Genomic DNA, 12,554 nt, shown 5'->3' on the forward strand with positions numbered 1-12,554 from the left:
ATTCGTTTGTTCTTGTTCTAATACAACTCGTGTGACAAATGGTGGTGACGCAGCTCGTTACCCGTAAATGACGAATTCGTGCTGCAGAGTTTTAATTTTTGAGACGCAGCTCGTTACCAGTAAGTAACGAATTTTTTGCTGTGGTGTGGCAATTATTGAAGACGCAGCTCGTTGCCTGAGAGTAAACGAAGTCGTGCTGCAGTCATTGTTAGCCGATGCCGAAGAGGACAAACCAACGGCTACCTAGTTGCCTAAGAGACCCCAGCCGACGATTACATCCGCTTCGAGAACTGTCAAGCGTTCCGGTAGAAACTTCACCTATCCCAGCCTCATCGTTGGAGAGTGGAACTTCCTTTGTTGGTGAAGCCCTAAAGTTTTGAAGGTCCTATTCCAAAGGACCATTTGACCGAAGAAGCTGACAGTCAGGGTGAATCAGTCAAGACTGGAAGAGATTCAGACTCGGATTCAGAAACCGAGGTCGTTTTGAGAACTGCAAGTCCAGTTGTTCCAGACAGTGGACAACAATTTATAGTGCCATCAGGGCATATGTTGCAGCCACAAAGACAAGCTATGAAAGCTGTCAGAAGATTTATTAGCCCGCCAATCTTCTGAAAAAATTAAGAAGAAGATGCGCACCAATGGATGGAGCGCTTTGAATAACATTCTATCCACAACAGATGGGGTGATATTGGAAAAAAAAATATAATTTTGAAAAGTATTTTTATGACGCCGCCAGGAGCTGGTTCAAGTGTACAAGGCTCCCGAACGAGTGGATGGTAAATCTCAAACGGCCGGAAGATATGCGATTGCAGCGCCTACACCGTGGCCGAAAGCAGGCGGTTTAAAAAAAAAAAAAAAAAAAGGAAAATCCTTAAGACTATCCGGGAAATACAAGAAACATTTAAACAAGTAAGCGCAAACGGAAAGAAGAAAAACGAAGGAGTAAAAGTCCCTTATTTGCCAAGAGGACGCAAGCTGATTTTTTTTAGTCTCATCAACCTTCGTGGATCGCAGAAGATTAGTACAGTCGGGTCGCCTGTCTTGAAGAAAGGGGAACTGTCGCGGGTGAAAAGGGAGACTGATTATCTCTTCGCAGAGATGAGTCATCCGCTCCTTGGACAACGCTGCGATCGTGGTGAAGAAATTATCGGGAGAAGTCCGCTCTAAGAAAGATACGCAGATATGCAGTCCGGAAGGGTATAAAACGCTGCCCCGAATCTGCGTTAGATGATTCTCCATCGGGTGAGCTCCCGGAGCTGGGCTCCGTAGTAGGAGTTCCCTGGTTTCCCAAGAGGTCATCAGACGCTTCTCCAACTTTTGGTAATGGTTATCCCTTTTGTTTGAGTTAAACCATTGTTTAGAATTTAAGTCATCACTTGTTGTATTCGTTTGTTCTTGTTCCAATACAACTCGTGTGACAATATGTAAACAGCATCAAATATACTTGTATTCAATGTGAATACACTGTTATACCATGAGTTTTTACTTCTATTTGTAAACAGCATCAAATATACTTGTATTCAATGTGAATACACTGTTATACCACGAGTTTTTACTTCTATATTAAAACAGTATCAAATATACTTGTATTCAATGTGAATACACTGTTATACCACGAGTTTTTACTTCTATATGTAAACAGCATCAAATATACTTGTATTCAATGTGAATACACTGTTATACCATGATTTTTTTACTTCTATATGTAAACAGCATCAAATATACTTGTATTCAATGTGAATACACTGTTATACCATGAGTTTTTACTTCTATATGTAAACAGCATCAAATATACTTGTATTCAATGTGAATACACTGTTATACCATGTTTTTTTACTTCTGTATGTCAACTGCATCAAATATACTTGTATTCAATGTGAATACACTGTTATACCATGAGTTTTTACTTCTATATGTAAACAGCATCAAATATACTTGTATTCAATGTGAATACAATGTTATACCATGATTTTTTACTTCTGTATGTCAACAGCATCAAATATACTTGTATTCAATGTGAATACACTGTTATACCACGAGTTTTTACTTCTATATTTAAAAAGTATCAAATATACTTGTATTCAATGTGAATACACTGTTATACCATGAGTTTTTACTTCTATATGTAAACAGCATCAAATATACTTGAATTCAATGTGAATACACTGTTATACCATGAGTTTTTACTTCTATGTGTAAACAGCATCAAATATACTTGTATTCAATGTGAATACACTGTTATACCATGAGTTTTTACTTCTATATGTATACTAAATCAAAAATACTTGTATTCAATGTGAATACACTGTTATACCACGAGTTTTTACTTCTATATGTAAAAAGCATCAAATATACTTTTATTCGATGTGAATACACTGTTATACCATGATTTTTTACTTCTATATGTAAACAGCATCAAATATACCATGAGTTTTTACTTTTATATGTAAACAGCATCAAATATACTTGTATTCAATGTGAATACACTGTTATAAAATGAGATTTTTACTTCTATATGTATACTAAATCAAATATACTTGTATTTAATGTGAATACACTGTTATACCATGAGTTTTTACTTCTAAATGTAAACAGCATCAAATATACTTGTATTCAATGTGAATACACTGTTATACCATGAGTTTTTACTTCTATATGTATACTGCTTCAAATATACTTGTATTAAATGTGAATACACTATTATACCATCAGTTTTTACTTCTATATGTAAACAGCATCAAATGTACTTGTATTCAATGTGAATACACTGTTATACCATGAGTTTTTACTTCTATATGTAAACAGCATTAAATACACTTGTATTCAATGTGAATACACTGTTATACCATGAGTTTTTACTTCTATGTATAAACAGCATCAAATATACTTGTATTCAATATGAATACACTGTTATACCATGAGTTTTTACTTCTATATGTATACTAAATCAAATATACTTGAATTAAATGTGAATACACTGTTATACCTTGAGTTTTTACTTCTATATGTAAACAGCATCAAATATACTTGTATTCAATGTGAATACACTGTTATACCATGAGTTTTTACTTCTATATGTATACTAAATCAAATATACTTGTATTCAATGTGAATACACTGTTATACCATGAGTTTTTACTTCTAAATGTAAACAGCATCAAATATACTTGTATTCAATGTGAATACACTGTTATACCATGAGTTTTTACTTCTATATGTAAACAGCATCAAATATACTTGTATTCAATGTGAATACACTGTTATACCATGATTTTTTACATCAATATGTCAACAGCATCAAATATACTTGTATTCAATGTGAATACACTGTTATACCATGATTTTTTACATCTATATGTCAACAGCATCAAATATACTTGTATTCAATGTGAATACACTGTTATACCATGAGTTTTTACTTCTATATGTAAACAGCATCAAATATACTTGTATTCAATGTGAAAACACTGTTATACCATGATTTTTTACTTCTGTATGTCAACAGCATCAAACATACTTTTATTCAATGTGAATACACTGTTATACCATGACTTTTTACTTCTATATGTAAACAGCATCAAATATACTTGTATTCAATGTGAATAAACTGTTATACCATGATTTTTTACTTCTGTATGTCAACAGCATCAAATATACTTGTATTCAATGTGAATACACTGTTATACCATGAGTTTTTACTTCTATATGTAAACAGCATCAAATATACTTGTATTCAATGTGAATACACTGTTATACCACGAGTTTTTACTTCTATATTAAAAAAGTATCAAATATACTTGTATTCAATGTGAATACACTGTTATACCATGAGTTTTTACTTCTATATGTAAACAGCATCAAATATACTTGTATTCAATGTGAATACACTGTTATACCATGAGTTTTTACTTCTATATGTAAACAGCATCAAATATACTTGTATTCAATGTGAATACACTGTTATACCATGAGTTTTTACTTCTATATGTATACTAAATCAAATATACTTGTATTCAATGTGAATACACTGTTATACCACGAGTTTTTACTTCTATATGTAAACAGCATCAAATATACTTTTATTCGATGTGAATACACTGTTATACCATGATTTTTTACTTCTATATGTAAGCAGCATCAAATATACCATGAGTTTTTACTTCTATAGGTAAACAGCATCAAATATACTTGTATTGAATGTGAATACACTGTTATAAAATGAGATTTTTACTTCTATATGTATACTAAATCTAATATACTTGTATTCAATGTGAATACACTGTTATACCATGAGTTTTTACTTCTATATGTAAACAGCATCAAATATACTTGTATTCAATGTGAATACACTGTTATACCATGATTTTTTACATCACTATGTCAACAGCATCAAATATACTTGTATTCAATGTGAATACACTGTTATACCATGATTTTTTACATCTATATGTCAACAGCATCAAATATACTTGTATTCAATGTGAATACACTGTTATACCATGAGTTTTTACTTCTATATTGTCGCACGAGTTGTATTGGAACAAGAATAAACGAATACAACAAGTGATGACTTAAATTCTAGACAATTATTCACTTTTAACTAGTAACAATAAGGGATGACCATACCAAACTCGGAGAGCGTCTGAAGACTCCAGGGAACTACTCCTACGGAGCCTAGCTCCGGGAGCTCACCCGATGGAGACTCCTCTAACGCAGATTCAGGGCAGCGTTTTATACCGTCGCGCGAATTACTCCCCTTCCGGACTGCATATCTGCGTATCTTTCTTGGAGCGGACTTCTCCCGATAATTTCTTCACCACGATCGCAGCTTTATCCAAGGAGCGGATGACTCATCTCTGCGAAGAGATAACCAATTTCCCTTTTCACCCGCGACAGGTCCCCCTTCTTCAAGACAGGCGACCCGACTGTACTAATCTTCTGCGATCCACGAAGGTTGATGAGACTAAAAATCAGCTTGCGTCCTCTTGGCAAATAAGGGACTTTTACTCCTTCGTTTTTCTTCTTTCCGGTTGCGCTTACTTGTTTAAATGTTTCTTGTATTTCCCGGATAGTCTTAAGGATTTTCCTTTTTTTTTTTTTTTTTTTTTTTTTTATTTTAACCGAATGCCTTCGGCCATGGAAGAGGCGCTGCAATCGCATATCTTCCGGCCGTTTGAGATTTACCATTTACTCGTTCGGGAGCCTTGCACAATTGAACCAGCTCCTGGCGGCGTCATCAAAATACTTTTCAAAATTATTTTTTTTCCAATATCACCCCATCTGTTGTGGGTAGAATATTCTTCAAAGCGCTCCATCAATTGGTGCGCAACTTCTTCCGAACTTTTTCGGAATATCAGTGAGCTAATAAATTTTCTGACACCTTCCATAGCTTGTCTTTGCGGCTGCTCAATATGCCTTGATGGCACTACAAATTGTTGTCCCACGGCCGGAACAACTGGACTCGTCGCCGCTCTCAAATCGATCTCGGTTTCTGGATCCGAGTCTTAGCCTCTTGCAGTCTCGACTGATTCACCCCGACTGTCAGCTTCTTCGGTCAAATGGTCCGGAACGCTTGACAGTTCTCGAAGCGGATGTAATCGTCGGCTGGGGTCTCTTGGGCAACTAGGTAGCCGTGGGTTGGTCCTCTTCAGCATCGGTTTACAATGACTGCAGCACGACTTCGTTTACTCTCAGGCAACGAGCTGCGTCTTCAACAATTGCCACAAAGCAGCACAAATTTGTTACTCACGGGTAACGGACTGTATCTCCACCAATTGTCGCACTGGCTTTGTATTGTGTCACATGAACATAAATCAATACAAGTAGTGATGACCTTAAATCTAGACAATTATTCACTTTTAACTAGTAACAATAAGGGATGACCATACCAAACTCGGAGAGCGTCTGAAGACTCCAGGGAACTACTCCTACGGAGCCTAGCTCCGGGAGCTCACCCGATGGAGACTCTTCTAACGCAGATTCAGGGCAGCGTTTTATACCGTCGCGCGAATTACTCCCCTTCCGGACTGCATATCTGCGTATCTTTCTTGGAGCGGACTTCTCCCGATAATTTCTTCACCACGATCGCAGCTTTATCCAAGGAGCGGATGACTCATCTCTGCGAAGAGATAACCAATTTCCCTTTTCACCCGCGACAATATGTAAACAGCATCAAATATACTTGTATTCAATGTGAATACACTGTTATACCACGAGTTTTTACTTCTATATTAAAAAAGTATCAAATATACTTGTATTCAATGTGAATACACTGTTATACCATGAGTTTTTACTTCTATATGTAAACAGCATCAAATATACTTGAATTCAATGTGAATACACTGTTATACCATGAGTTTTTACTTCTATATGTCTACTGCTTCAAATATACTTGTATTCAATGTGAATACACTATTATACCATCAGTTTTTACTTCTATATGTAAACAGCATCAAATGTACTTGTATTCAATGTGAATACACTGTTATACCATGAGTTTTTACTTCTATATGTAAACAGCATTAAATACACTTGTATTCAATGTGAATACACTGTTATACCATGAGTTTTTACTTCTATGTATAAACAGCATCAAATATACTTGTATTCAATATGAATACACTGTTATACCATGAGTTTTTACTTCTATATGTATACTAAATCAAATATACTTGTATTAAATGTGAATACACTGTTATACCTTGAGTTTTTACTTCTATATGTAAACAGCATCAAATATACTTGTATTCAATGTGAATACACTGTTATACCATGAGTTTTTACTTCTATATGTATACTAAATCAAATATACTTGTATTCAATGTGAATACACTGTTATACCATGAGTTTTTACTTCTAAATGTAAAAAGCATCAAATATACTTGTATTCAATGTGAATACACTGTTATACCATGAGTTTTTACTTCTATATGTAAACAGCATCAAATATACTTGTATTCAATGTGAATACACTGTTATATCATGATTTTTTACATCAATATGTCAACAGCATCAAATATACTTGTATTCAATGTGAATACACTGTTATACCATGATTTTTTACATCTATATGTCAACAGCATCAAATATACTTGTATTCAATGTGAATACACTGTTATACCATGAGTTTTTACTTCTATATGTAAACAGCATCAAATATACTTGTATTCAATGTGAAAACACTGTTATACCATGATTTTTTACTTCTGTATGTCAACAGCATCAAATATACTTTTATTCAATGTGAATTCACTGTTATACCATGAGTTTTTACTTCTATATGTAAACAGCATCAAATTTACTTGTATTCAATGTGAATACACTGTTATACCATGATTTTTTACTTCTGTATGTCAACAGATTATCAAATATACTTGTATTCAATGTGAATACACTGTTATACCATGAGTTTTTACTTCTATATGTAAACAGCATCAAATATACTTGTATTCAATGTGAATACACTGTTATACCACGAGTTTTTACTTCTATATTAAAAAAGTATCAAATATACTTGTATTCAATGTGAATACACTGTTATACCATGAGTTTTTACTTCTATATGTAAACAGCATCAAATATACTTGTATTCAATGTGAATACACTGTTATACCATGAGTTTTTACTTCTATATGTAAACAGCATCAAATATACTTGTATTCAATGTGAATACACTGTTATACCATGAGTTTTTACTTCTATATGTATACTAAATCAAATATACTTGTATTCAATGTGAATACACTGTTATACCACGAGTTTTTACTTCTATATGTAAACAGCATCAAATATACTTTTATTCGATGTGAATACACTGTTATACCATGATTTTTTACTTCTATATGTAAACAGCATCAAATATACTTGTATTCAATGTGAATACACTGTTATACCATGATTTTTTACATCAATATGTCAACAGCATCAAATATACTTGTATTCAATGTGAATACACTGTTATACCATGATTTTTTACATCTATATGTCAACAGCATCAAATATACTTGTATTCAATGTGAATACACTGTTATACCATGAGTTTTTACTTCTATATGTAAACAGCATCAAATATACTTGTATTCAATGTGAATACACTGTAATACCATGATTTTTTACTTCTGTATGTCAACAGCATCAAATATACTTGTATTCAATGTGAATACACTGTTATACCATGAGTTTTTACTTCTATATGTAAACAGCATCAAATATACTTGTATTCAATGTGAATACACTGTTATACCATGATTTTTTACTTCTGTATGTCAACAGCATCAAATATACTTGTATTCAATGTGAATACACTGTTATACCATGAGTTTTTACTTCTATATGTAAACAGCATCAAATATTCTTGTATTCAATGTGAATACACTGTTATACCACGAGTTTTTACTTCTATATTAAAAAAGTATCAAATATACTTGTATTCAATGTGAATACACTGTTATACCATGAGTTTGTACTTCTATATGTAAACAGCATCAAATATACTTGTATTCAATGTGAATACACTGTTATACCATGAGTTTTTACTTCTATATGTATACTAAATCAAATATACTTGTATTCAATGTGAATACACTGTTATCGCACGAGTTTTTACCTCTATATGTAAACAGCATCAAATATACTTTTATTCGATGTGAATACACTGTTATACCATGATTTTTTACTTCTATTTGTAAACAGCATCAAATATACCATGAGTTTTTACTTCTATATGTAAACAGCATCAAATATACTTGTATTGAATGTGAATACACTGTTATAAAATGAGATTTTTACTTCTATATGTATACTAAATCAAATATACTTGTATTCAATGTGAATACACTGTTATACCATGTGTTTTTACTTCTAAATGTAAACAGCATCAAATATACTTGGATTCAATGTGAATACACTGTTATACCATGAGTTTTTACTTCTATATGTAAACAGCATTAAATACACTTGTATTCAATGTGAATACACTGTTATACCATGAGTTTTTACTTCTATGTATAAACAGCATCAAATATACTTGTATTCAATGTGAATACACTGTTATACCATGAGTTTTTACTTCTATATGTAAACAGCATCAAATATACTTGTATTCAATGTGAATACACTGTTATACTATGATTTTTTACTTCTGTATGTCAACAGCATCAAATATACTTGTATTCAATGTGAATACACTGTTATACCATGAGTTTTTACTTCTATATGTAAACAGCATCAAATATACTTGTATTCAATGTGAATACACTGTTATACCACGAGTTTTTACTTCTATATTAAAAAAGTATCAAATATACTTGTATTCAATGTGAATACACTGTTATACCATGAGTTTTTACTTCTATATGTAAACAGCATCAAATATACTTGTATTGAATGTGAATACACTGTTATACCATGAGTTTTTACTTCTAAATGTATACTGCTTCAAATATACTTGTATTCAATGTGAATACACTGTTATACCACGAGTTTTTACTTCTATATATAAACAGCATCAAATATACTTGTATTTAATGTGAATACACTGTTATACCATGAGTTTTTACTTCTATATGTAAACAGCATCAAATATACTTGTATTCAATGTGAATACCCTGTTATACCATGAGTTTTTACTTCTATATGTAAACAGCATCAAATATACTTGTATTCAATGTGAATACACTGTTATACCAGGAGTTTTAACTTCTATATGTAAACAGCATCAAATAAACTTGTATTCAATGTGAATACACTGTTATACCACGAGTTTTTACTTCTATATTAAAACAGTATCAAATATACTTGTATTCAATGTGAATACACTGTTATACCATGAGTTTTTACTTCTATATGAATACTGCATTAAATTTACTTGTATTCAATTTGAATACACTGTTATACCATGAGTTTTTACTTCTATATGTAAACAGCATCAAATTTACTTGTATTCAATGTGAATACACTGTTATACCATGAGTTTTTACTTTTATATGTAAACAGCATCAAAAATACTTGTATTCAATGTGAATACACTGATATACCATGAGTTTTTACTTCTATATAAAAACAGCATCAAATATACTTGTATTCAATGTGAATACACTGTTATACCATGAGTTTTTAGTTCTATATGTATACTGCATCATATATACTTGTATTCAATGTTAATACACTGTTATACCATGAGTTTTTACTTCTATATGTAAACAGCATCAAATATACTTGTATTCAATGTGAATACACTGTTATACTATGAGTTTTTACTTCTATATTGTCACACTGGCTTTGTATTGTGTCACATGAACATAAATCAATACAAGTAGTGATGACCTTAAATCTAGACAATTATTCACTTTTAACTAGTAACAATAAGGGATGACCATACCAAACTCGGAGAGCGTCTGAAGACTCCAGGGAACTACACTTTAACTGAATTTTACGCTGGTATTTATACCGAAATACAATATACGCCCTTTTCCGGAGCGCATGTCTCCGTATCTTCTTTAGTACAGATAACTTAAGATGAATCATTCCCACGCTCGCAACATAGTCCAACGAGCGGGTGAATCATCTGTGTTAGGAGATAATGTTTACCCCTTTTCACCCGCGACAGGTCCCCCTTCTTCAAGACTGGCGACCCGACTGTACTAATCTACCCGTGATAACGTCTGGAAGGTCACTCTTGTTAACGCTAACTATAACCCCGATAAAAATTGAAAGGGAAAAAAAAAAAAAATTTGGAACTGATAGGTAATAATTTGATCCATGAAGGTTATTGAAACTGAATAAAACTCGGGTGCATCCTTCTGCCGGCACAGTAGTTTTTTGGTCTTTGCTGAATACAGGTCCTCCAAGATGTTCACCTTTTCTGAAATTCTGGAGAACCGGAGGTATTTCGACGTTGCCGTTGTGCGGTTCGCCGAAATTGTTTTTTGCGACCCTGTGAGCCGTCACTGCCGACTGGATGTGTTAGACCAGAAGTTTTTCGAGGCGCTTCTAATCGATGCCAAGGAAACGGATGCCTGTTTGGACTTCATTCCCTTTGCTGGAGAAGTTTGGGAGCTAGGTGACTTTTACTACAGGTAAGTTTGTTATTTGCTTTGGACATTTTTTTTTTTTTTTTCTTTTTATTTTCTTTTTCTCCCCATCTAGCACGTATCCTGGCTACGCCCGTTATCGTGATCTCTATTCCCACAACTACGCGCGGCTTCTGTGGTGGATGGAGTCGGGTGAGGATGTTTACCATCCTCATCCGCGACGTTCGGATTTTTACCCCGAGATCCTGTACTCTAGCGTGGAATCCCGACTGGAGGCTCGCTTGGGGGCGCTGGAGGCGCTGAATTCCTTGCGGTCGGAAGACGCCACTAACTAATTCTGTGTATCCTGGTATTTTACATGAACTCTTTAATACATTTTGTTTTTTGAAAGAACTTTTTCTACTTTTGTTTTTTCTACTAGGCAATAAGCTAATTATACCCTAGACAATTAATAGGTTGAAAGGACGAGTTTTTTATAGGTTTTGCATCTCTAGTTCTTCCCTCCCGCGGTCTCCGGGTGGTAGACTGACCACAACGAGCTGTTCGTGAGCGGCTAAGCGTTCACTCAGTAAGTGAGATTTATAACTCAAAAATACTATTCCTATACTTAGTACTAACATTACTATTATCATTTCATAGGGGTATCGGGCAAAAGATGCATCAGTCTGTTTGTCCATTTCAGCCACGAGGTTATGGATCTGTTCTCCCGTCATTTCCGCTGCCAACCTGGCGCGGTCGTTACGTTGGAGTAATTCGCTTATCATGTCGATGGAGCTTGTATTCCCCCGCGGAATCTCGATGACGATGTGCCGCCTACTGCTGTTGCTCGTCGGATCCTGGGAGAAGACATTGACCGATGGTAGTACCGCAGCTTGTAAATTTGGCGCTTCGATATTTCCCTCCATGCTGGCTGGAAATACCCAGTCCTCCGTTCTCGCTGTACATCCCAAAGGTACCTCAAAGATGCCAACTGCTGGTAATTTAACTGTTCGTAGGGGCGGTTGTCCGACATTGGCTGGGCATGAGAAGACGATGTCGTGTGATTTCGTCGCCGAGAATGCCCATTGGTTCGCTCCAATGTACACCGCTTCGGGTCCTCGCCAGTCTGCAAATTTCTTCCGGCACTGCGTCTTGATTCGTGGGACGTCGTTCATGAAGACCGCTATGGCGCAAGACTTGCGGGCGTTCCTTTTGCTGATGCCGGTATGGAATTTACACAACGGCCGGCCGATCTTGCTGCACTCCCGGACATCATCTTTGGACAGCTCCAGAAATGTCTCGAGGTCGGCGGCCACTGCAAGAAAGCCGGGTAAGTTGCTGAAGCTCACGCTATGCGTTCCATTATCTGCAGCTCCTGGCAGGCTTATAACTTGAAATAGTTTGTATTGTTGAGCGTGATCGAAGATAGGAACTTGGATAAATATTCTGAATTGATGTTCCAGTGCTGCTACCGTGACTGTGGCTTCTCGATAAGCGACCCAAAACTCATCGCTGGAAATGGACCATCCTCTAGGTAACTGTCTG

General features: G+C 34.7%; 1 protein-coding gene across 1 annotated transcript; it reads left to right on the forward strand.

The window, feature by feature from the left end:
- Nucleotides 1-10,848: 10,848 nt before the first annotated feature.
- LOC123468627 lies at nt 10,849-11,373 on the forward strand. Its single transcript, XM_045167898.1, has 2 exons — nt 10,849-11,075; nt 11,146-11,373. The coding sequence occupies exons 1-2, from the start codon at nt 10,849-10,851 to the stop codon at nt 11,363-11,365; spliced, it is 447 nt and encodes a 148-aa protein (XP_045023833.1). The 3' UTR covers nt 11,366-11,373.
- The last annotated feature ends 1,181 nt before the right edge of the window (nt 11,374-12,554 follow it).

This window comes from Daphnia magna, unplaced genomic scaffold (genome assembly GCF_020631705.1).
Source record: "Daphnia magna isolate NIES unplaced genomic scaffold, ASM2063170v1.1 Dm_contigs383, whole genome shotgun sequence".
NCBI lineage: Eukaryota > Metazoa > Arthropoda > Branchiopoda > Diplostraca > Daphniidae > Daphnia > Daphnia magna.

What these genes read in the sequence shown, in the direction of transcription:
- LOC123468627 (XM_045167898.1), top strand. Translation starts at nt 10,849, where the DNA reads ATGTTCACCTTTTCTGAAATTCTGGAGAACCGGAGGTATTTCGACGTT. An exon ending in CTAGGTGACTTTTACTACAG is followed by an intron (nt 11,076 to 11,145) that starts GTAAGTTTGTTA and finishes CTCCCCATCTAG; the next exon opens with CACGTATCCTGGCTACGCCC.